Here is a 22,201-nt window from a genome sequence, read left to right as displayed (position 1 = left end):
ATTAATTCTTTAAAATATTTAATTTCAACTGTTTTCTGTTTCATCAACAAGTGGGAAAAATAAAAAAACTAATGAAATATGCGCTTTGTTACTAAAATTGTTTTTGAATATTTAACCAATGATAAAAATAATATTATCTATTTTATAAATTGGACTTAAAATCCGAATTAAATCACAGTTTTAAATAGTAATATATATATATATATATATATATATATATATTGAAATAATTACATTTATTATATTTAATATAACTTTTGTTTTTTTTACTTAATTTCAGATTGTGAAACTGTCCTTCGAAAGGCAAATTCTAAAAGGAATGATCATATACTTATTAGATATTTCAATAGTGTTAATGAGTATATTACAAGGTAAATTAAACATTTTATTCATAATATTTTACAAACACTTATTCTTCTTCTACTTATTCTTAATATATTTTCTTAATTGATTTCTTTATTCTTACAATCACATTTTATCACATGCAAAATGTTATTTCAGGTACATCGTGCATAAATTGCTTTAAATGTTCTTCTATAAATGGAAGTAATGCAAATTGTGAAGACCCTTTCAACCCAGCGATGTCCTCATATATAGAAAAATGCATGGTACCAAAAAGAGGTCATGTAGGAATGTTTCCAGCAAATTTTTGTACTAAAATAATTGGAAAAAACGGTAAGCATAAAAAACCCCATTAAATATTGATGATCATTCTAAATATTTATATCATATATTAACCACTTTTTCATCATGTGTTTTTAATACTATATACATCACAATATATTTTGATTAAAGCTAATGTAAAAAATACTGTAATGACATTCAATATTCAAATACTTTTTGGAGCGACAATATCAACCTATAATGTATATTTTACGTACTTATGTTAGAAATGTATACGACTGAAAATATTTAACAGAAGATCTTTATCATATTCAAAACGAATAACAAGAGGGAACAGGTTTTTTTTGTTTTTCATAGGCACCTGTTTGAATGAATCATTTGGTGTTTGTATAGTGCTATTAATAATTCATGTAGCATTAGAAGCGATAATAGTTTATAAACAGTTTCAAACAAAAACGTTAAGAGCTGTATGTAATAAACTGAATTGTAAATTATAGTACGATCAAATTTTAATTTAGTGTATTTTAGAAAAAAAAGTTAATCTATCATTGTTTGTTAATTATTTTGATGTTTAAATGGTATAATGTATTGAAGTTCGAATAAAGTTAGTTTATTCGAATTTCGAGTACCAACTTTTTCAAAACTTAATTTAACTTAAACAGAATTTAAAAAGCAATTGAAAAAATTGCAAAAACCTATTTGCGTTTAGTTAATGTTTTTAATGTGATTAACATTTATAAAATTTAAAAAAAAAAAATTATGAAATATATACATTTTAAATGTATTATCTATAGTTAATATATTTATTGAATAAAAAAAAAAGAATTATTGTCCTCTATGATCATTAAATGTTCTAAGATACAAATTTAAAAAAAAAAATTTGCATCTAATTAGTTGCTTTATTATAAAAATATCACCAACTCGATAAGTTTTTTTGTCATAAAGCTAATTTTATATCATTCAATTTTCGTAAGCCGATTATTATTTACCGTTAAATTTGTATGGTGGGTGTGTGTATGCTGACTCTTACAAGTTTCTTACCCATCTTACTATAACTCAATAAAAAACGTATTATTATTATTTTCATTGAATATAAATTAAAATTATTTTGATTAAAAATACACATTAAAAATAAATTCGGAGAAAATTTATTTTAAAACTGTTTTTTAACATGCTAATACGGCGTATTAGGTAGGCATCTGTGGTGCATGCATGTCTGCAAAATTATTCGCAAAATATGGTTTTATTAACATCGATCGTATAATTATTATTATTATAATGAGTGCAATAAAAGGTTTAAAACCAAAAAACCATAAATTATATTAGTTTAAATACAAACATTTACCCAGAACATCTATCTAATAGTTCAAGTGGTTCAAGTGTCTTGAAATATGTATCCTTTTTACATAATAATAATTTTTATACTCCAGTTATTACTCCAGTTCACTAGAGCAGGGGTCGGTAAGTAATTTCTGTTGGAATCCGAATGAATTTTTTTTTTTATGGGACAGTTGTAATCCGAGTAAAATAAAATCAGATGATAATATTGAATCGAATAAAATATTTCATTTTCATTAATCATTACAAAAATTATATAAAAAATGTAATTAATACATTAAAGTAGAATATATTAACGGTCTAGTTATTTGCCTTTCGCAGTTTTGGACTGTGGTCAATCAGTTGCCGAGCTGTACCAGAGCATAATAATTTAATATCGTTATACTTCAAATCGAATATTTAACTTGATTATATATTGTTAATTCAATAGGATTTCAACTGTTGATTATCGCTTTGTATTACATTTTATTCTATAGAATACTAAAACGATATATAATTTCGTTTTGAGTATTTAAATCAATACATTGAATAATTTTTTTGAGTATTATTGTTAAGATTTCCGGTTAGTTTGTTTGAACTCTTAGACGTGTTCTAATGGTTAAAATATGCTTTTAATGATGAACGTATGTTTCAAGAGTTTGGAAAACTTGAACGTAACGTAAAATATGGCCAAACAGTTTTCCTTTTTTTTATCATTGATTGTCCGATACCTCATTTGGTATTTAAATATTATCGATTCAAATGCGATCATAAGTGTAAAATTATTATTATTTTTCAATTTAAAAGATACCCATCTAGATTGGGAATCTTTTAAGCGTTTGCACAATGGCTTTGTATATTAAATTATAGTTAACACCCCGCAGCAACTATATCATGAAAACAATGGATGGTTAGAATAATTTCTCGTTCGTTTACATCCCTTAACCCGTACAGCCTATACACAACGCAATTAACGTCAACGTAAAAATACCGATCAGAGGCGAGCTCAGGAATTTAAATGGCGGAGATAGGAGGGTAGAAATGTTTTTTTATTATTTATAAGTTTAGGAATCAATATAAAAACGAGATATATTTTACAAAATATAAATAAATAATGAATGATTCTTGTATTACAATATAATTGTTAAATTTATTTTATAAATTAGAGAACAAAATTAAGTTTATGAAACATTTTCCTAGTAATTTTCTAAAATAAAATTATTTTTATAAATTCAATTAGAAGGGCTCTTAGCTAATCAGCAGAGATGTGTTATCTTTACGTCAGCTTCTTCAAACGATTTTTGAAACTGATTTATGTTTTCACTGCATTTTTTAATAGTAGAAATAGTGGCTTCAGTATGAATAAACGTTTCTTTCAAGTCTAAATCAAATTTTTGCAGAAGTTTCCGTAAAGGTAAATTATTTGAAAATAACAACTTACGAAGAATGAATAATTTTATATTTAGTTGAATATAATAACTAAATTGAAATTAAAATGTGTGATAAAAATAATTATTATCAGATTCTGTAAATATTAAAATTATTTTAACCCTTGAAAGTATGTGGCCCGCGAGATTTATCAAACATTTACAAAAAAAAAAAAAAATGTATTTTGTCCCAATAAAATATTCAGGAATGCCTGCACAATGCAGAAGCCGTATTATTAACAACGTAATGGCAACAAACTGTTTTATTCAGCAACAAAATCTTTGTTTCCAAGTATTGTAAATGGACCATGTTATACAAGTAGTCATAAAAACAGTGAATATATTCTATCACATGCATTTCCGCACCGACAATTTAATGAGTTCCTGAAAGAATTGGATTCAGAATACGGTGATAAAAAAAATAATAATTCATTCTGTTTATTTCAAACAATTAATACAACAAAACTTATTTTATAATAATAATTGATCCTGTTTTAAATGTTGAGTCCAAATTTTTTTGTATTGTGACAAAATACTAATATAATTTTATTTGTGGCTCCTGGAATCGTAATTTTTTTCAAAAGTGGACCGCAAGATCATTTGGGTTGTTCACTCCTGCTTTAGAATTTTAAATTCGAAGAACTTATCACTTGAGTATTGAGACCAGATATATCGTATCCTATAAACTATATTGCCGTTACAAAGTCAGTGCCAGATTTAGTGGCGATGCAGGAGTATAATATAGTGGGGAATCAAACTTATATGTCGGGGAATTCAAAAGGCCTACAAAACTAAAATTGAAAATTGTCTGTTTCGTTATTTTTTATCAATTTTTTATTTAATTATGGTACTTAAATTTCATTTTTTTTTTTTTTTTAGTTATAAAAACCTAACCATCCTCCGGGTCTCCTTGTGTTTGGTTTTAACACGGTTACCTTGCTAATCAGTCCATTCGATTTCCATACATGGCCAGCTCTTCATTGTTTCGTATTTCGAATATTTTCTTCGTCGTTTCTCTTCGGGCCGATATACTTTCTATCGCTTCCGACTTCTTTTCATTTGATTTTTCAGTCGTTGGCCAGGTACTACTAGCGTACAGGACTACAGGTTTGACTAAAACTTTAATAACGCAAAGAAAATAAAGTGTTTAGAAAAATACTCGGTATCTGCCACATTGTGGAAACGTAAACATCTATAAGCATTTGTAACAGCTTACGTGGCATCGAGGGCGTCCGACCGTTGAATACTTTTAATATTACTCCAGTTTTAATCCTCGTGCGTTTACGCACGTTCGTGGTGTTGCAGAGCTCACCCACGAAGTTATGGTCATCAGGCAATGCGCTATGAAGACCATGGACTCGCAGTGCGGCAAATTCAAGTACCAAGAGCACACCATGAACGGTTGCATTCTGACTTGTGACTTCGACGGTTGCAATTCGGGACACGACCGCAAGCCGAACGCGATGTTGCACGTCGGGCTGTCCGCACTTCTGTTAGCACTGACGTCGTACTACATCGACACGACCATCGAATGTTTTCAATTCACTTAGGACGATCGTTTGGTGCCAATCAAACGTAGCCTTTTGATTTGTATATTTTACAATTGTTAAGTAATTCATTCGCTCTTGATTGTTACGATATTATTATTATTATTATTATTTATTATTATTATTTATTATTATTATTATTATTATTATTACTATTATTATTATTAATATTATTATAGTTATTATAATTATAATTATTTTTATTATTATTATTATTAGTATTATAATTATAATTATAATAATAATTATTATTATTATTATTATTATTATTATTATTATTATAATTATTATTATTATTATTATTATTATTATTATTATAATTATTATTATTATTATTATTATTATTGTTTTGACTTACACAGATTTAAACCTAAATAGGGACGATATTGTCACGTAACCTCATTATAATATTTTTATTTTTAAAATTATTATAAAATATAATACGACCATGTGTTCTTAATATTGTTCTTCCCGATTCCCGTTATTTATCTATTGTCTATATTTATCTACCATAGTCGATAATATTATAAAATAAATTCAGTGGTTAAAATCGTATCTTATAGGTTTACATGGAAAGACGTGTCAAACGCCATTACGTAATATTTTTTTTTATATTAAATATTTCGAAATATTCTATATCTAACCTGTATGGTATATTCTTTTGATTCAAGATACAATACACAAGCTTCTACGTATACTTTGGTTTAAGTTTCAATCTTATTCTTTTTATTTATCTATTTTTTTTTTAATTTTTTTTTTTTTGCTTAATTTATTTTTACAAATAATAATTACGGTAATGCTATTTAATGTTTAAGTTTAGACGTTTAAGTAAATCAACGCTGTGATTATTTTGATCTAAATTGTAAACATTTTATTACCTGGTTAGATAAATTGTTATTGAATCGAGTGAGTTTTTATTTAAAATTATATAGTTTACATTTGTTGAATATAATATGTAGTGATTATTGTGTCCAAAATCAAAGATAGAAGTATGTCTACGTAATAATAAATTGCTAATAAAATTATCTACTTTCATAGTTAAATCCTATGAACTCTTTGGAAATGTTACATTACAGTTGTTTATAATTAAAGTTATTTTATTTGTTTACTGTATTTCGATATTTATTTGTTGATGTTTGACACAATACCTAACACCTACAACAGTGTCATAGTAAAGGTGAGTCCCACGGCTTGTACATCAACGTTTCACCAGTGTCGGTTTTGCCGCCCAGAAACGCAGCGGTCACCGGGGGGCCTGAGATTTATTCTTAAAATAGGGGCTCGACACAACCACGCTAATAAGAAATTATAGTAATTATTTTTCTGAATTAAATTAAAATGATGTTATTCTTATCTAAATCTTGAAATATTGTTGACGTTAATTATAATATAATAGAAAAGCGCCGGTGGAAGGTCAAGTTAGCTGTCTCAGAATTTTATGGGCCCCGTGGCTTTCGTAGGATTTAAAAATTTGTAAGCCCATAGTCTTGTTTTTTAAATTAAATAACTAGTGTCGCCTGTCATGGTATTGAGGTATTATACTCAGGAAAAATGTTTTACACAAGTCGTATGAAATAGTAAAATATGTTATACGAGTATTACGGACGTCCAAGAAAAAAATGTTTTGGCTTTACGAAAAAAAATCTGCCCCGGGGTCCGCAAAACCTCTCGCTAACGCTGTAATAGAACTGAGTATAAACGCTATAGTTAACACATTTTAGTTATTTTTTTTATCAAAGTCAAACGAATATAAATATAATTATTTGAAAAAATCGAGATTAGTGTTGTTAACTAACACAATGATAATTCAATAATATTGTCTTTGGAAAAATATAAAATAAAAAGAGAATAAAATTTGTTGTATAGATTGAGCGTAGCAAGAAAAAAATATTTTAGCGGGCAGTTATTGCATCTCATTCCGTAGAATTATATCGTTCGGGGGTCCATTGTACATTTTTTTCCGAAGGCCATGAACCAGACTAATACTATGTTTAACATTGAACACGTGTTATTGTAACTTCTTCTTCTCCTTCGCCGTTCTCCCAACTGTTTGGGGTCGGCCACCCTTGTCCTGAACCTTCACTCGTTTCGATAATACGATTTTCGGATTATTGTAACTAAAACAATTATTGTTGACCCTGCTGCTTTTAGCTAGGAAAAATTGAAAACGTTCTATACCGTATCAGTGTACCACATTGGCTTATATTGTAATTATTTTAATCAACTATACATTTGATTCATTTAAAACGCCTGTATTTTATATTATTCACTGTGGTACGTCTAAAACTGGATTCTAGATTTGAACGGTTTTTTTTTTCTTCGGTGAACGGATCGAGGATCATCTTTTCCTCTCTATCCCCCCCACCGCCATTGCCTATATACATATTCCGACCGGAGCGCATACCACGACGTCATGCTGGTGTCAAACGTACGGTCTTCCTTTACCATCGTTAACCCTTCTATAGTGCCATCGTTATTTCACTGTTGAAAAACAGGCTCGAGTGGAGTTGGCTAGTTAGGCGTACAATAACGATAATTATTATATTATACACACGCGCATATGGTAATGTCGCGTACGATTCGAAATCCGGTGCCTTGCCTTGTGGTCCGTTACGTAACGTGTACACATGGATTATCGTTTTCCCTAAAAGGATCCCCCATGCTGCGTTGACACGGCCGCTATTGTGATCGATCCACGGGTATTCATATTATATTAACATCCTGGACTGCGCGCGTCGTATTTTATGTGTCCCGGCTGCGTTGCAACTACAACGGCGTACGGCGGTGGTCCTAACACGAAATAACTTCTAACAACCGGTTTCCGTGTGTGCACGTAATGTATGCGTTTAGATATTTATGTACATATACCGCGTGCGTGCGTATACACGTTATGATGCATATAGTGTGTCTATAAATGCATGTACACCGTACGAATGAAGATTAAATACAATTTATTCGATAAAGATAATGCATTCACGGTGCGCCCGTAATATGCTTAAGCTGTGCGCACGAAAGACGAAAAACCCGTTTTGGGGGAAAGCATCGTTGTCCACCAGTGTGCATTATAATATGGTTACTGGGATTCCACGGGTAATTTATGCGCCTAAAATCAAACATAACAGATATTTCTTAATGCTGTATATACCTCCTAATCGGATTCGATACGATGAAATGGAAAAAACATGTAAACGACTCACGTGATGAATATTGTACGGTTACTGTGATGGCAGCCGAGTGTGTGTAGACACGTTCGAGTTGATCGTGGAAGATTTACACGGAATACTTTAAAACGTAGGCCGTCGTATTATCAAATTATTATTATTAATATTTTTTTTATTTTACATATTATTATTATTTTTTTTTTTTTTTTAATCAAATGCTGTGATAAATAACCATGATTTTAATCTACCCGTCAAATCACGCACGTTCCGACTCGTATATGAAAACCGTGAGAGAACATGAATTTATGTAAATTAAGCAAGTCCCATACCTTTTACACGCAAGATTAGAACTGATATACGAGTGAATTGAACGTAACGTGTGTCTTTGTCGAAATCGTCCAACGCGCGCGTATCCACCGAGACAAAAGTACGATTTGTCGTGTCGAAACGATTTTGTCGGAATTGGAAAAAAAAATATTTTGGTATAGTAACGTTATTGTACGGATATCTCGTGACAACAAAAGTCTTAATCCAGCTAGTGGTCACGATAACAATAACGATGCCTCAACAAAGGCGGAAAATAATAATCAATGGTTGTCGGCGTGGGGTGAGGGGGTGAAGTAATAAGTAAATTTGACCAGTATCACTGGGTACTAGGGTTGATTCCGCCCCGTCGCCAGGATTCGCAACACAGGCGTCCTGCAGATTGATGATGTACCATATGAACGATAGACTAACGAGATAAACGGTCTGGACATTACGGCGACGTTGATATTACACGGACTAACGACGCTAGTCGAACAAAGAAGTCTACCGGCGACTTTTCGTGATAGCGGTCGTTCGGTATAGATTATATACGTATCCGACCAACGATAATCGATTTCAAAAATTAATTCGGTTTTAGTGAACTAATCCGTGTACGATTTTACCGTGAAAAATCTTAAATAAACAATTTTAACGCGAACAAATTTCCAACACACTTTTGCGTTTTTTATTTATATTTGATCATCCATAAATAAAATAATTCTAGTAGTGGCAGTCTTACGTGGATGACGATGAATAAAATGAAATTTAATTCAGTATTATTTGTCCGACACAAAAATATGCAACTGAGCTTTTTGTGGGGCTACCTAGAAATGTTTTAAATATTATGGTAGTCTATAAGAACTGCTTGGGTTATACGAACAATCTCGAATGTTATATACAGAGTGATTTTTTTCAAGGAACCCTTTTTAATGCCTAAATGATGGATTTTTTAAAATTCCTATTCTTGAAAAACGTACGTCTACTATAAGATAAGATTTTCTAATAAATAGATTTTTTATACTTCTTGAAGATTGGTGATATAAAATTTTGTTTTCGTGAAACACCTCATTTTATTGGAATTATTTAAATACTTATTTATGAAGGGCTTTGCGTAATTTATTTGATCCGCATCGCAACATGATATAATAATCAGTCGTTTCGCTTAATTAACATTAGCTGTCAGTTAGGGATAACGTGAATACGACGCACAGTGGTTCGAAAATGAAAATAGTTGGCTAAAAATGATTTTTTGAATTTCAAAAAATACAAATTTTTCTTTTGTATAAATTTTCTACAAAACCTAAGGTATACAACTGTACAACAATAATGGCATAATGTATTTATATTCATGGAAAAATAAACATTCAAATAGATAAAATGTATTATTTTAACAAATACTGCGATTTTTGGTTCGTAATAATTTTTAAATTAAATTTTCCCCACCAAATAAAATAATTCAACCAAAATGTTTTCGTTTGATATATATATATATAATATATTAATTACTGGTATTATTTAATGACCCAATTATCATATACGTTGCGACGTACACTTTACCGTAGAAGAGGAAAACATCAAAATGCCTACAAATTGTTTTACGCTTTTCGATTTAAAACTCGAACTACGTCGAAATCTTCGGAAAGACGTACCGAACAATGTCGAAAACGAATGGCCATTCGAAAGCGATAAACGTTCACCCACGACGGAGCGTACGCATTGAGAGGTACGCGGGACATCTCCGTGCCAGGAATGCGTATAGAAATCTTACGACCAGTCCTACGAGATGCGCGTCGTCGGAACGTAGAAAGAAAAAAAAAGGACGAGCAGGACAATACGAAAAAAAATAAAAATAAAAACACACCACCCTTCGTAACAAGTACGTGGAAACGCGTTGCACCCCGGTGAGACCGTCTTGGAGAAGGAGCCGCACAATCGTTTCGTGGGATCTACGATCGTGGCGGGTGTCCGGAGGGGTATCGATGTGTTTCGAGACCGTCCCGCGCGCACCCGGACCGGTGAGCGAGCTCTGCGATTGGTCGGCACGCTATCCCCCGGGCCAGCCGAGCCGGACCGCCGTCGCGCTGCGCCGTACACCGCCGTCAGTTGCGCTCGTTGTCTCGTCCGTTCGTCACGTTCGTCCGTTCAGTTTCTTTCGTCCGCGCGCCACACTTTAACCGCTCTCGTGCACGTGAACCGGCATCATCACGTTCGCGTTCAAGTCGAACACACCAATGCAATCGGCTTACCTGGACGAGCCGATCACTGAAATGGTCACAGAGGACACGGAAAACGAGTTCGTGTCTTGCGGCGTCGCGACCATGCAAGGCTGGCGCTCGTCACAGGAGGTAAGGACCGTCGCGCGCGTCCTGCGTCCCGTCACATTCGCTGGGTGCAACCCTTGCTCTAAATTGATTTTCCCACGCGACCCACTCCGATCGTCTCGTCCGCATCACCGGTTTTATTATCACGCACCGCGATAAATATCGAATAAACAGGGGTGCGTGCAGGGGATCGTCAACGGACCGTCAATGTGGTGACCATTATTACGTCTTGCAATCATATACGTACGAACAATTAACTTAACACTAGTTCTGATTCATGGCAAATCTTGTAATGACAATAAGCAATCAGTGAACGGTTTTTTACCTACGTGACAAATGTTTTTTCTTCTTAAACCGCATATGCTTTCGAAATAAACCGTTTTAATGAATTACATTTCAAGTTCTATATTATATGTAGTACGGTGTTGCGACAGGCGTTGCTTGAAAAGCACTTCAATTTGTAGTCGGTACTATACAATGACCCGACTGTAATATTACAATTGTTGTTTTTCTCGTTGTTCAGGACGCCCACTTGAGTATTTTGAACTTTGATGAAAACAAATCGCTTTTCGGCGTGTTCGACGGACACGGTGGCCCCGAGGTGGCTCTATGCGCGGCCGAAAAGATACCCGAGTTGATCAAAAATGATTTTTATCGTGATGGTGATTACGGGGAGGCTTTGAAAAAAGCGTTCATGGATTTCGACGAATATCTGCTGACCATGGACGGTTATACAAGAATGAAAGCGCTCCACGGATACCCTGTGAAGAACAACTGTAAGTAATTTGTTATTTCAGTACAAATTTATATTAGTTATATCAATTAGCCGAATAGACTTTATGATTTAAAACGATATTTATCATCACGTGCCGTGCAAGCGAATAATATTATTTTTATTGTATTGTTATTTGTTTTATTTTTCACTCGTTACGCTCGCTGATGACGATTACGTGAACTGTAAGACGGTTTTTCTATAGTATATGAGTACGTATCCACTATTGATTGGGGGGGGGGGGGGGGGCTTATTATAGAAATTCGTTTCTAATATTTTTAAATTGAAGTTTTGAAATTCCAACCGGTTCGTACAGTGTTTATTGTATTTTTTTTTTCTAATAAATTTCAATTAATTGTATTAAAACTTTAATCTGTTCGTTTCATTCCGAAGCGAAATATTGTTTAACATATATCAATGTTTGTGGATGATATAAATTTACGAATGCTCGAACCTGCATTCATGGTGAAAGATAGTGTACACGCTGTTCGCGTAATCTCGCCTGGCGACATAATTTGATGCGATTAAGATTCACCGGCAACCGGTGGCTCTCGAACGTAACACTATCACGTCATCTTTTTTCACACAACGGTGTTGCGCTCCTACGTCTACACAAGGTCCACTGTTACGCGATATAATGACGGTACGATGTACCGTTGCACGCGCATGTAGCAAGTGCGACATGATTTGAGGAGCCACAGCAGCTGTACTACATAAACAGCTGTGTACGGTGGATTGGTACTGCGTTCACTCTGTACACACCACTCTGGTGGTATTCGGAATGCTGTAATTGAAATACAATATACGTTTCCCAAATATTTCTGGAATAATTTTTTTTTTGACGTTAAATTACTTTTTTTTAAAATGTATTCACTATTTTTCCGTCTTATGAATTGCATTTGTACTCGTACAAAATATTTTATAGTTGTCTTGTATTAGTTTTAGTAGAACATTGTTGTTATTTTCCAATTCTTTAGGAATGACCAATGAGCTAGCGAGGACTATAAGATAATTTTGTCAATAAAATACATCGCGGGTACATTTATCGAAACATTTTTTTATTAAAAGTACCATATTTTTAATGTTTTAATACTACTTTTTCTCTCATTTACTTTTATATGTACTTCAAAAATTATCGAATTGTATAACACTTTAATTTTCTCGTAGGTCTACGTGAATTTTTTACCTTTAGGCGGATGCCTGTGAATCACAACTATCTTAATGTACTTATGGAAATAATAACTTAATCGTTTCCACGCGTACTTCTTTCTTACATTTATTATTTGTCTACGTTTTACTTTTAGTTCAGCGTCCTGTTATTATTTATTATTATGTTATTATTATACTCACGTACATATTATAAAATGATTTAAAATGTATTGAATTAAATCCGTGATGCTATACGCGAACGTTTTTTTCAATTATATACTTTGTGCATACAAATTATACACAACTAACGACATAGCCGTAATAGCACTGCTGATATGTATTGAACAATATTCATATTTATAATAATTGTGATATTTTATTCTTTTCCTTAGCAAAAAGTGATGGAACAAATGACAAGTTTTCCAGCAAAACCTCGGTAATGTATATCATTATTAATATTTCTTTTTATCAACTTTTAAATGACATTTATTTTTATTACATTGGTGCGATGAATTGAAAATAATATTAATATTATTAAAAATAAATGTCCAATTTTTTTTTTCTTAAAACGTAATAATTAATTTATTTTATCGAATTTTGTTGACTCATGATGTTTATTTTGTTATTATACTTGTACATGTCGTTGATGATCGGTTTATTTTATTTTCAAGTTCGGTTATGCTAGTGGTACTACTGCCGTAGTGGCGTTATCAGTAAACGATTGGGAAAATACTAAAATGTATGTGGCTCACGTCGGAGATTCTGGGTGCATCATTTCCGATCATCTCGTCCAATGCACTTATATGACAAAGGATCATAATCCCAAGTACGAACCGGAGCTGTCAAGAATCCTAGCGGCCGGCGGAATAGTTGCTAATGGAAGAGTGAACCACGATCTGAACATGTCCCGGGCTTTAGGTAATTGCTCGTGTACTTCTTGCAGTGGTTGTACACCGTGTGTCTAATAACAACAAGATTTTCGATTATATTGTTTTAAACGTCATTTCATACTCTTTCTCCCAACAGGTGACCATTTGTACAAGGGGAACAGCTTGCTATCAATGACAGAGCAGATCATCATTGGCATGCCAGAGGTCAAAGTGAAAGAGATAAAACCGGAATTCGGCAGATTCATGTTGATCGCATGTGATGGCATATGGAACTCCATTACCCGGAACAAAGCCGCTATAATCGTGTCCGAGTTCATTAAAAGCCCTACCGTGAAAATGTCGGAGATTTGCCAACACGTGAGTACATATCGTATGCGCTCGACCGGCCCTACAATAACTATTGTTTTTCTCCAGCACACGATTAAACCGACTGCACCTTGTTTGTTTTAGTTGATCCTTAGATGTTTGGCGCCCTCTAAAGCTGCTTGCGGTGGTCGTGGCTTGGACAATATGACTTGCATTCTCATAAGATTCAAAGACGCTCCCGAAGACGTATGTGCAGGTGCGATGAACTCACTCAAATTGAAATAATTGCTCGGACATCGACCGGCAGTCTATGGAGTTTTGGTGTAAACATTGGTGTTATTCGGCTGCCGGAAGTTCAATATAAGTAGCGTACAAAACATACATTAAAATAATATTTTATTTTATCTACAATGCTAACAAAAAGGAGAATTGTATTTTGTGCCATAATTAATTATTAAAGTAATATAATATTAGTAGTATTCTTTTATCGATCATAAATATTAAATAAATTACGTGTGACGCGTTAAACTGGGACTGGCGAAGTATTTTCTCTGTCACATGTTTATAATTATTATAATCTATTTTTTAATTACTATGAATATCAAAATTAAATTTATACTTTATTTTAAAAAAACAAAATTATTTTATAGGATTAGGATTTTGCATTAAGATATTATATTAAGATTTTATATTTTATTATTATTGTATTAAGATTTTTCATTATATTATTATTATATTAGGATTTATATTTTATTATTATTATATTTAGATTTTATATTATATTATTATTAAACTAAGATTTTATATTATATTATTATTATATTAAGATTTTATTTTATATTATTACTATATTAAGATTTTATATTATATCATTATTATATTTTAAGGTTTTATATTATATCATTATTATATTAAGATTTTATATTATATTATTATTATATTAAGATTTTATAATATATTATTACTACATTAAGATATTATATTATATTATTATTATATTAAGATATCATATACTGTAGGATTAAGATTTTTTTTTTTTTTTTAATAAAATAGTTTAATTTAAAATATTTTTTTATGTATTGACTTCGTGGAATAACGTTTGATATCATCTCATTGCTTTTATCCAATCCTTTCGGCAAAGAGATTTTCTCGTGCTTTTTTGTCGCCTTTAATCTTAGTCTCCATACGTCTTACTCAATATTTATCGGTAAATGAATGAAAAATTACTAAAACATGTGAAATGAATGTTAAGTGTTCTGAAAAGTTGACTCGATTGGAACGTTTCATTAACATAAATGATTAGTAGTAGTAATGGTAAAGTACTATATGCTTATCGAAAATAATAAGCCATGATTGTAAAACAAATAATTACAACCATTTCGTTTGTTTTCGATAACGCAAACCGAATTAGTCTAGCCAGCCATCTCCGATCACGTATCTTATAGGTACCTAGACGAAAAACAAAATATTGACACGTAAGTTTCACAGGTGCGAGCAAATGTGCAACGGAAACGGGTATTGGATCCTCCGCGCAACCACCGCAGGGCCATCCCACGAGTCTCAAAACACTGTCACGCACTAGACCGGTGTTCGGTAGCGTTGAACGATTTGACATGGATTAGGTTGTTTTTTTTTATCCCACTCGTCGTTTTCACCAACGTGCGACCGCGCCGAAATCTTTTTCGTTTCAGCGGTCAATTATTTCGTAGTCTTTCCGCATGTACATCAATAACACGTTAGCGACATCAACGCCTCACCGAAAAACAAAAAAAATAAACACGTTTTCGGGTACAAACTGCTACAAACGCGCTCGTACTAAACATAAAACCGGCATCGCGCTCGATTGATTGTCACATGCTTTCCGTTGTAAACGTCAACATCGGATCGTTTCAAACAGGGAACGGAAGGGAAACTACGAGTACGTTTAATTGGTACACGTCTACCGGTGCGGCCCTGCGGTTGTATTGATGTGTGCAACGAACGGCGTGGTCCAAGGGGTAGGCGACGTGGCCAACGCCTAGGGCGGTGTTCAACATTTTTAAACCATGGATAATGTTAAAAACAATATCACATTTCCTAGAACTCATATCAAATTATGTGCCGTAAAAAATAAGACTTAAAAAAACGGTTTTGTTTTATTTAAATTAGTAGTGGTTTACTTGTTTACAAATGTATTAATCTAATAGATTGTTTTTTGTTTTATTTAGAACTTTCAGCAAATACTATTATAGTTCGACAATTACATTAAATACAGAAACAGATATAATAACAATGCAGGAAATGATAGAGTGTAGATGGTGATATAAAAAAACTAATTAATATTAAAAAAATAATAATAAACATGTATAGATAATACAATATATATATATATATAGAATTTAGTATAGGTACCTAAATAGCAATATACGATTAGGTGGTCCCGTAAATTGTAATGTTAAGTTAAAATAATATAAGATAAGTTACGTTAAACGATAACAGTATTAGATAATTTATTTATGAATTTGTTTATTAAATATGGAAATGATAAAAGAGTTATTATAGAAGTTAAATCAGAGAGAAGTTTAGTTAAAATGGATTCTAGATTAGAATTATGTAGAACGGTCTAGAATGTAGGATTGGTCTGCCAAGTACGATTGTTATCGGTTAGGTTCGAGTTACGATCGTGCGACACGAATCAAACGAATTGAACACCGTTTACGGTGGTATTATAATATGGTTGACGGTCGAACGCAATAGTTTTTGTTTTTTAACGATAGCTACGCGACGGCCTCGACGGCGGTCGGTCGAAAAACGATTATTACCAACGAGCAACCGTAACGCGGTCGTAAAACAATAGTCGACGGAAAAATAATATAATAACAAAACATCGGTGGAACGATAAAATTGTTTTATTTAATTTAATATACGTATAATCGAAGGAGTAAATACACGACGGATCAAAATCGACGATGTATCGTCTACAGCTGCTGTAGATAATAATATTAATAATCCTTATCCTTATATATATATATATATATATACATAGGTATTTTTTTATGTTATAATTTTGTGACAACACCAATTAACATTTTTCCAATTTTTTTTCTCAGAGTAGTTTCAAAGTATCACCACGTTGCTCAATTTTTATTATTTTTTTGTCGAATTTAATCAATGTTGAATAATGTCGACGCAAAATCGGAATTAAGGCCCACTTAATATAAATACCAATAGAAATGAGTCTCATGTAACTATCAATAGTAGCTTAACCTATCAATTACAAAAGCCAGGTTATCTACCAATTTCTTACACAAAACTATAAAATAGTTCAGTAAAATGTTTGAAAACCAAACTTTCAACATTCTTAACATTTCTGTACTTTGTTCACACATTAAGTCAGTTGGCCAACAATTCCCTTTTACAGTTCATCAAAAAAAAATGTAATACCTTCATTATTTATTATTAATTTTGCATTTATTGAATTAAACTTTGTTTATAAACATTTTGTACACATTTGTTAGCAGAAGTATACTGATATTTAAATTGTATCTTTTTCAATATAATATATATATTTATACATATATTTTGCACGTTTTTTACACACACAATAAAGAATTTTTTTTTTAATCTATTATAAATTATACTTAGCTCAAAAAAACAAGTTTACAATAATAAAATAAGATGAATCTATCTACCATCTGTAAGCAAGCTTGTGATGATGGTAGAGAGTTACAAAATCTAGTAATTAATATAGTAATTGATCAACTATAAATAAAAGTAAATAAAATAAATAAAGAAATTAAACAAAGAGTTGTACATAACAAACCATAATATAATATATAATAAACATAAAACACTAATCTAAAGGAGTGTTTAACTAGTTAACAATCAATTTTTTGAGATTCGACTTTTAAGACTCAGAGAGTTAGCGTATATACTTATTTAATATTAACTGGCGGTGAGTTGAAATACATAGGATAAGATACGTAATTAACAAATTTATATACGAAAGATTTTTTAGTGTAAGGAATTTTAGCATCATATGCTCTATTTTCTCTTTTATCATGTATGTTAAATACGTGCAGCCATAGATTATAATTTTTAATTATGAAAAATATAGCTATTTTTTTGTACAGTTTTTCTAGTGGTAAAACATTGAATAGTTTAAAATTTTCTATTGTTGATCCTTCTAGGCTTAACTTACAAAGCAGATTATAATTATTAATCTATGTTGTATTATTAGTGGCTGTATTGAGTTTTTAGCTGTACCTACCCAGACCAACAGACCATATTGTAATATTGCTTGATATAAAGTAAGATAAATTATTCGTAGAGTGTTGTAAAAAATTGTTTACATATTTTAGAATTTTTAAATGCATAAATATATACATATTTAATAATAATTTTTGTTTAAAAATCCGAACCTTAGTAATAACCAGAGCTCGGATTTTATAGCACTAAAAAGTACTGAAATATGCGCTATAATATGCCCTGAAAACATTTAAAATAGCAATAAAAAAAAAAAATAAAAAAAATAAAGTAATAAACGATTACAATTTATAAATATAAGCAAACGATACGTAAAATTGACTAATACTGAAATACAACAATATAAACAATAATAAAAGAAATATAAATAAAACAGATAAGTGGTTAAAATAATAAATTAATATTATTTGATATATTCGAGCTACCAAAAATAGACTATAATATCACTAATATTATATTATATAATATATTAATATTAAACGAAAAAGTGGGTTTTTTTCTTATAGATTCATATAAATGAAAAGTTTTTCCTATTTTTCATTCAATATAAGCGAGATTTATGAAAAATACAAAATGAAGCATTATGTTATGCATATTAAAAAAAAAATAGCAACAAAACTTCAAAAATAACATTGTAAATCTAAAATACTTCAAATATGTAATAAATAGCAATATTTAGAGTCCCATGTGCATAAAACAAACTTATAGCTTACTCTACTACTTTTATCTGTATCCTATAATAATTAGCAAATACTATAAAATCCGAGCCTTAGTAATAATGAACAACGAACGATAACGTAAGCCACAAAAAAAGAAACGATAATTAATTAACACGAATAATTGAACTAATAATAATTAATAATATAATAATAATTAACAATTAGGGATTCTATAGTTATATTCAACCTGTTAAAATAAATTTATAATAAAGCGTTTTAGTTTTAAATATATTGCTTAGAGTTAAGTTTTCATCTTATAAATAACATAAACGTACATTTAGTTGTTATCAATTATGGCACAGCTCTGAGGAATGAATCAAATTTTTCAATTATACGCAAATGCAATTAAAAAATGTAATTTATCGAAACAATTGCCACGCAGCCAGCTATCAATGCTTGTGCGAAATGCTCAAGTCATGGGATCATACATCAATGGTTAGTTGTAGAAATGTCACTTTTTATTTAAAAAGCATATTTTATGGAATTATCTAAGAACTGTACTGCGGATATTGGATTTGAATCGCCATCAAGTTTTTTGGAAAATTTAAAAGTTCCATCTAAAGATGCGGAGAACATGTTTTATAGAAAAGAATTAGTTTTGAAAGCTGAAAAAATGATTCAAAGCTGGGATATATTCGCACCAAAAGGCAATTTATTTTTTGTTACACATGCATTAAAAGATTATTTATCGATGCGAGTTTGATGCATAGATGCGATATGAAAAGTGAGCTTTATTCCGTTCTATGAGGGAAAAAGAATAGTTTTTGGAAAGGTAGTATTTTTCACTGGTCTAACCGGATCTATGGGGGGACTGTGGGGGTTAACCCCCCCAAAATCAGGAAAAAAATATGTATTAAAAATCAATAATTTTATGAATTAAGAATTTTTTTTTTTTTCAAGTATGAAGGAAAGTATATAATTTGCATTTTTAACGCTTTTAATGAATTTTATTATTTAAGACATTTTTAATCTATTTCTGAAATTAAGACTAAAAAAATTGACTTCATTGAATTATAAACATGGTATTAACATTAATTAATTAATTAGCATTAACAGAGTTTAAACATTTTGTAGATGCGATTTGTTGGATTAGAATTTTTACAAATTTTTTATATAGGTATTTACATATAATTTTATATACATTTTTATAGTTCACATGTCAAACAAAAATTTTTTTTCTGAATTTTTAAAAAATTAATACAAAAATAAAATGTTTTAAAGTAAATTAATGTTTAAATTAATTTTTTAAAAGTGCATTTTTCTAATATTTTTAGGGCATGTTTTAGACCTTTTAGGTGATGAATGTATTTTTTGATACGGCATTTATTTATTTTTTTAAAGCATTAAAATCGAGCGATGTGAGTGTGAGTGCATTTTCCGGTAATTGAGCCAACGAGTTATTAACTAATAACAAAAACGGTTCATAATTAATATATAATACCCGGTAGATTAATTAAATATTTCATATTTGAACAATATATTTTGTATAATGCAAATATTATTAGGGCTTTTAATTAAGTTGCAAGGTGATGATGTCTCTTAATTTGATAAATGGGCTCATGAATATTTTGGTTTTGGCGCCACTTCTATGAAATATTACTAATCAGTAGTGCTCGGATGTTTATGCACTTAAAACTACTGTAATATGCATGCATTTATGCACTAAAAAATTACGAAATATGCGCTAAAAATTATAAAATATACATTTTTAGCCAATAAAAACACGAAATTACGCATAAAACAACATTTTTATAGTATAGTGTTTTATTTACATTATTATTTATTATATATTACATTATTAGCGTTATACTGTAATACTTGGTTTTTTTAGTTTAATCAAATTTGTAACTGCGTCTGTTATCACCAGTGTTAGGGATAGATAATGCAAAATTTATCTAGGTATAGATGAAAGATAATATGTCCAAATCAATCTAGATAAAGATAATAGATGAAAAAAGTTAAAATATCTAGATAAAGATAAAAGATAATTTTATTTTTATCTCGATAAAAAAAAAGATATTTTCAAACATTTTTATTTTTTGGTCAATATTTCATATTTGTAATAATATCTATGAAGACTCAATTATAATCATTATTATCAATAGGTAACTAGGTGTTTAATGTTTATTGTAGTAATATAGTGTACCATTAAGCAGTATTTATATACAATGTATAATATTTAATGATAGTTAATCACTAAAATGTTAAATAAAAAAAAAAAAAAAAAAAAATGAAAATTGCTCTGTACGATAAATACAGAATACATAAAAATTATTTTAAGTTAACAATATTGTTTTTCATACAATCATAATTTGATGATTTTCATTATTATATAAGTAGTTACGACTTTACTGGTTCCAAGAGTGAAGTATTGACTATTCAGCATATAAGTTACATGTATTTATTAAAATCAAATACCTACTATAATTGAAACTTCCGTGGAAAAATAAGAAATTAAGTTTAAAAATACCAAAAATATTTTTCCGACATGAAAATACAAACAAAATGTCATACCAGGAAATAATTACTTATTAACCTTTATAATACACGAATTATGATTATAAATACAAAATCTATATATATAAATATATAAGAAAGTCTGGTTAGTTACAGAATTTATAATTCAAGAACGCTGGACCGATTTTATGATCTCTGATTTATTGGATTCGTCTCCGTACAAGAATAAAAATAACTCTAATCTTTCAAGAATACAGATAATTATCAAGATAAGTAAAAATGTTATCTTAGATAAGTAATTAGATAACTTAGCGTTATTTATCTAGATAAGATAAAATATAACAAAAAATCTATCTAGATAATTTATAAGTCCCAACACTGGTTATCACTAAGTATATTTTTATACCATGAAAAACTTCGTTCTACATCAAATGATTTATTGGAGCATATTTGAAGAATTTATGATCCTTGACCTTCAATTTGTTTTTTATTCGAATTATCAGAGTAGTAAATTGCCGCCTCTGATCATGTTCCCCAATGCGTGGTAAATTGTAGTTACCACACCTATAACACTTATATATACAAATAGTGGAATTCAGAGGTGGATTTACGGGAGGAGTATAGGGGTTAACCCCCCCCCAAATCAGGAAAAAAATATACATTAAAAATCAATAATTTTATGAACTAAGAATTTTTTTTTTTTTTTAAAGTATGAGGGAAAGTATATAATTTGTATTTTTATTCATACAAGAAATTAGTTGTCTTAGATTTAAAAAAATGTATTATATTACTTACTATTAACTTAATTCATTATCAATCACTGACTGCAATGTTATAAAAAACATCCCATAAAATATTTTTCAACACCCCCACAAAAAAAAAAAAAAAAAAGAAAGAAAATTCTGGGTCTGCCACTGGTGGAATTAATTGTATAGTTCATTAATTTAAATTGTTTTTTTT

At 30.4% G+C, this 22,201-nt stretch overlaps 2 protein-coding genes across 2 annotated transcripts; both read left to right on the top strand.

Annotated features, from left to right (window-relative positions):
* The first annotated feature begins 261 nt into the window (after nt 1–261).
* LOC112685230 lies at nt 262–5,027 on the top strand. Its single transcript, XM_025557059.1, has 3 exons — nt 262–371; nt 502–675; nt 4,674–5,027. Exons 1-3 carry the CDS (start codon nt 320–322, stop codon nt 4,916–4,918), a joined length of 471 nt encoding a protein of 156 aa, XP_025412844.1. The 5' UTR covers nt 262–319; the 3' UTR covers nt 4,919–5,027.
* A 5,327-nt stretch (nt 5,028–10,354) lies between these two features.
* On the top strand, nt 10,355–14,354 carry LOC112685233 (probable protein phosphatase CG10417). The gene is made up of 6 exons (XM_025557062.1): nt 10,355–10,727; nt 11,227–11,479; nt 13,017–13,060; nt 13,296–13,542; nt 13,651–13,871; nt 13,965–14,354. The coding sequence occupies exons 1-6, from the start codon at nt 10,614–10,616 to the stop codon at nt 14,103–14,105; spliced, it is 1,020 nt and encodes a 339-aa protein (XP_025412847.1). The 5' UTR covers nt 10,355–10,613; the 3' UTR covers nt 14,106–14,354.
* The last annotated feature ends 7,847 nt before the right edge of the window (nt 14,355–22,201 follow it).

Source organism: Sipha flava, unplaced genomic scaffold, assembly GCF_003268045.1.
Source record: "Sipha flava isolate LNK unplaced genomic scaffold, YSA_version1 270_pilon_pilon, whole genome shotgun sequence".
In the NCBI taxonomy this organism is placed as follows: domain Eukaryota; kingdom Metazoa; phylum Arthropoda; class Insecta; order Hemiptera; family Aphididae; genus Sipha; species Sipha flava.
The sequence above is the reverse complement of the archived record's forward strand: the minus strand, read 5'-3'. Positions and strand labels throughout refer to the sequence as shown.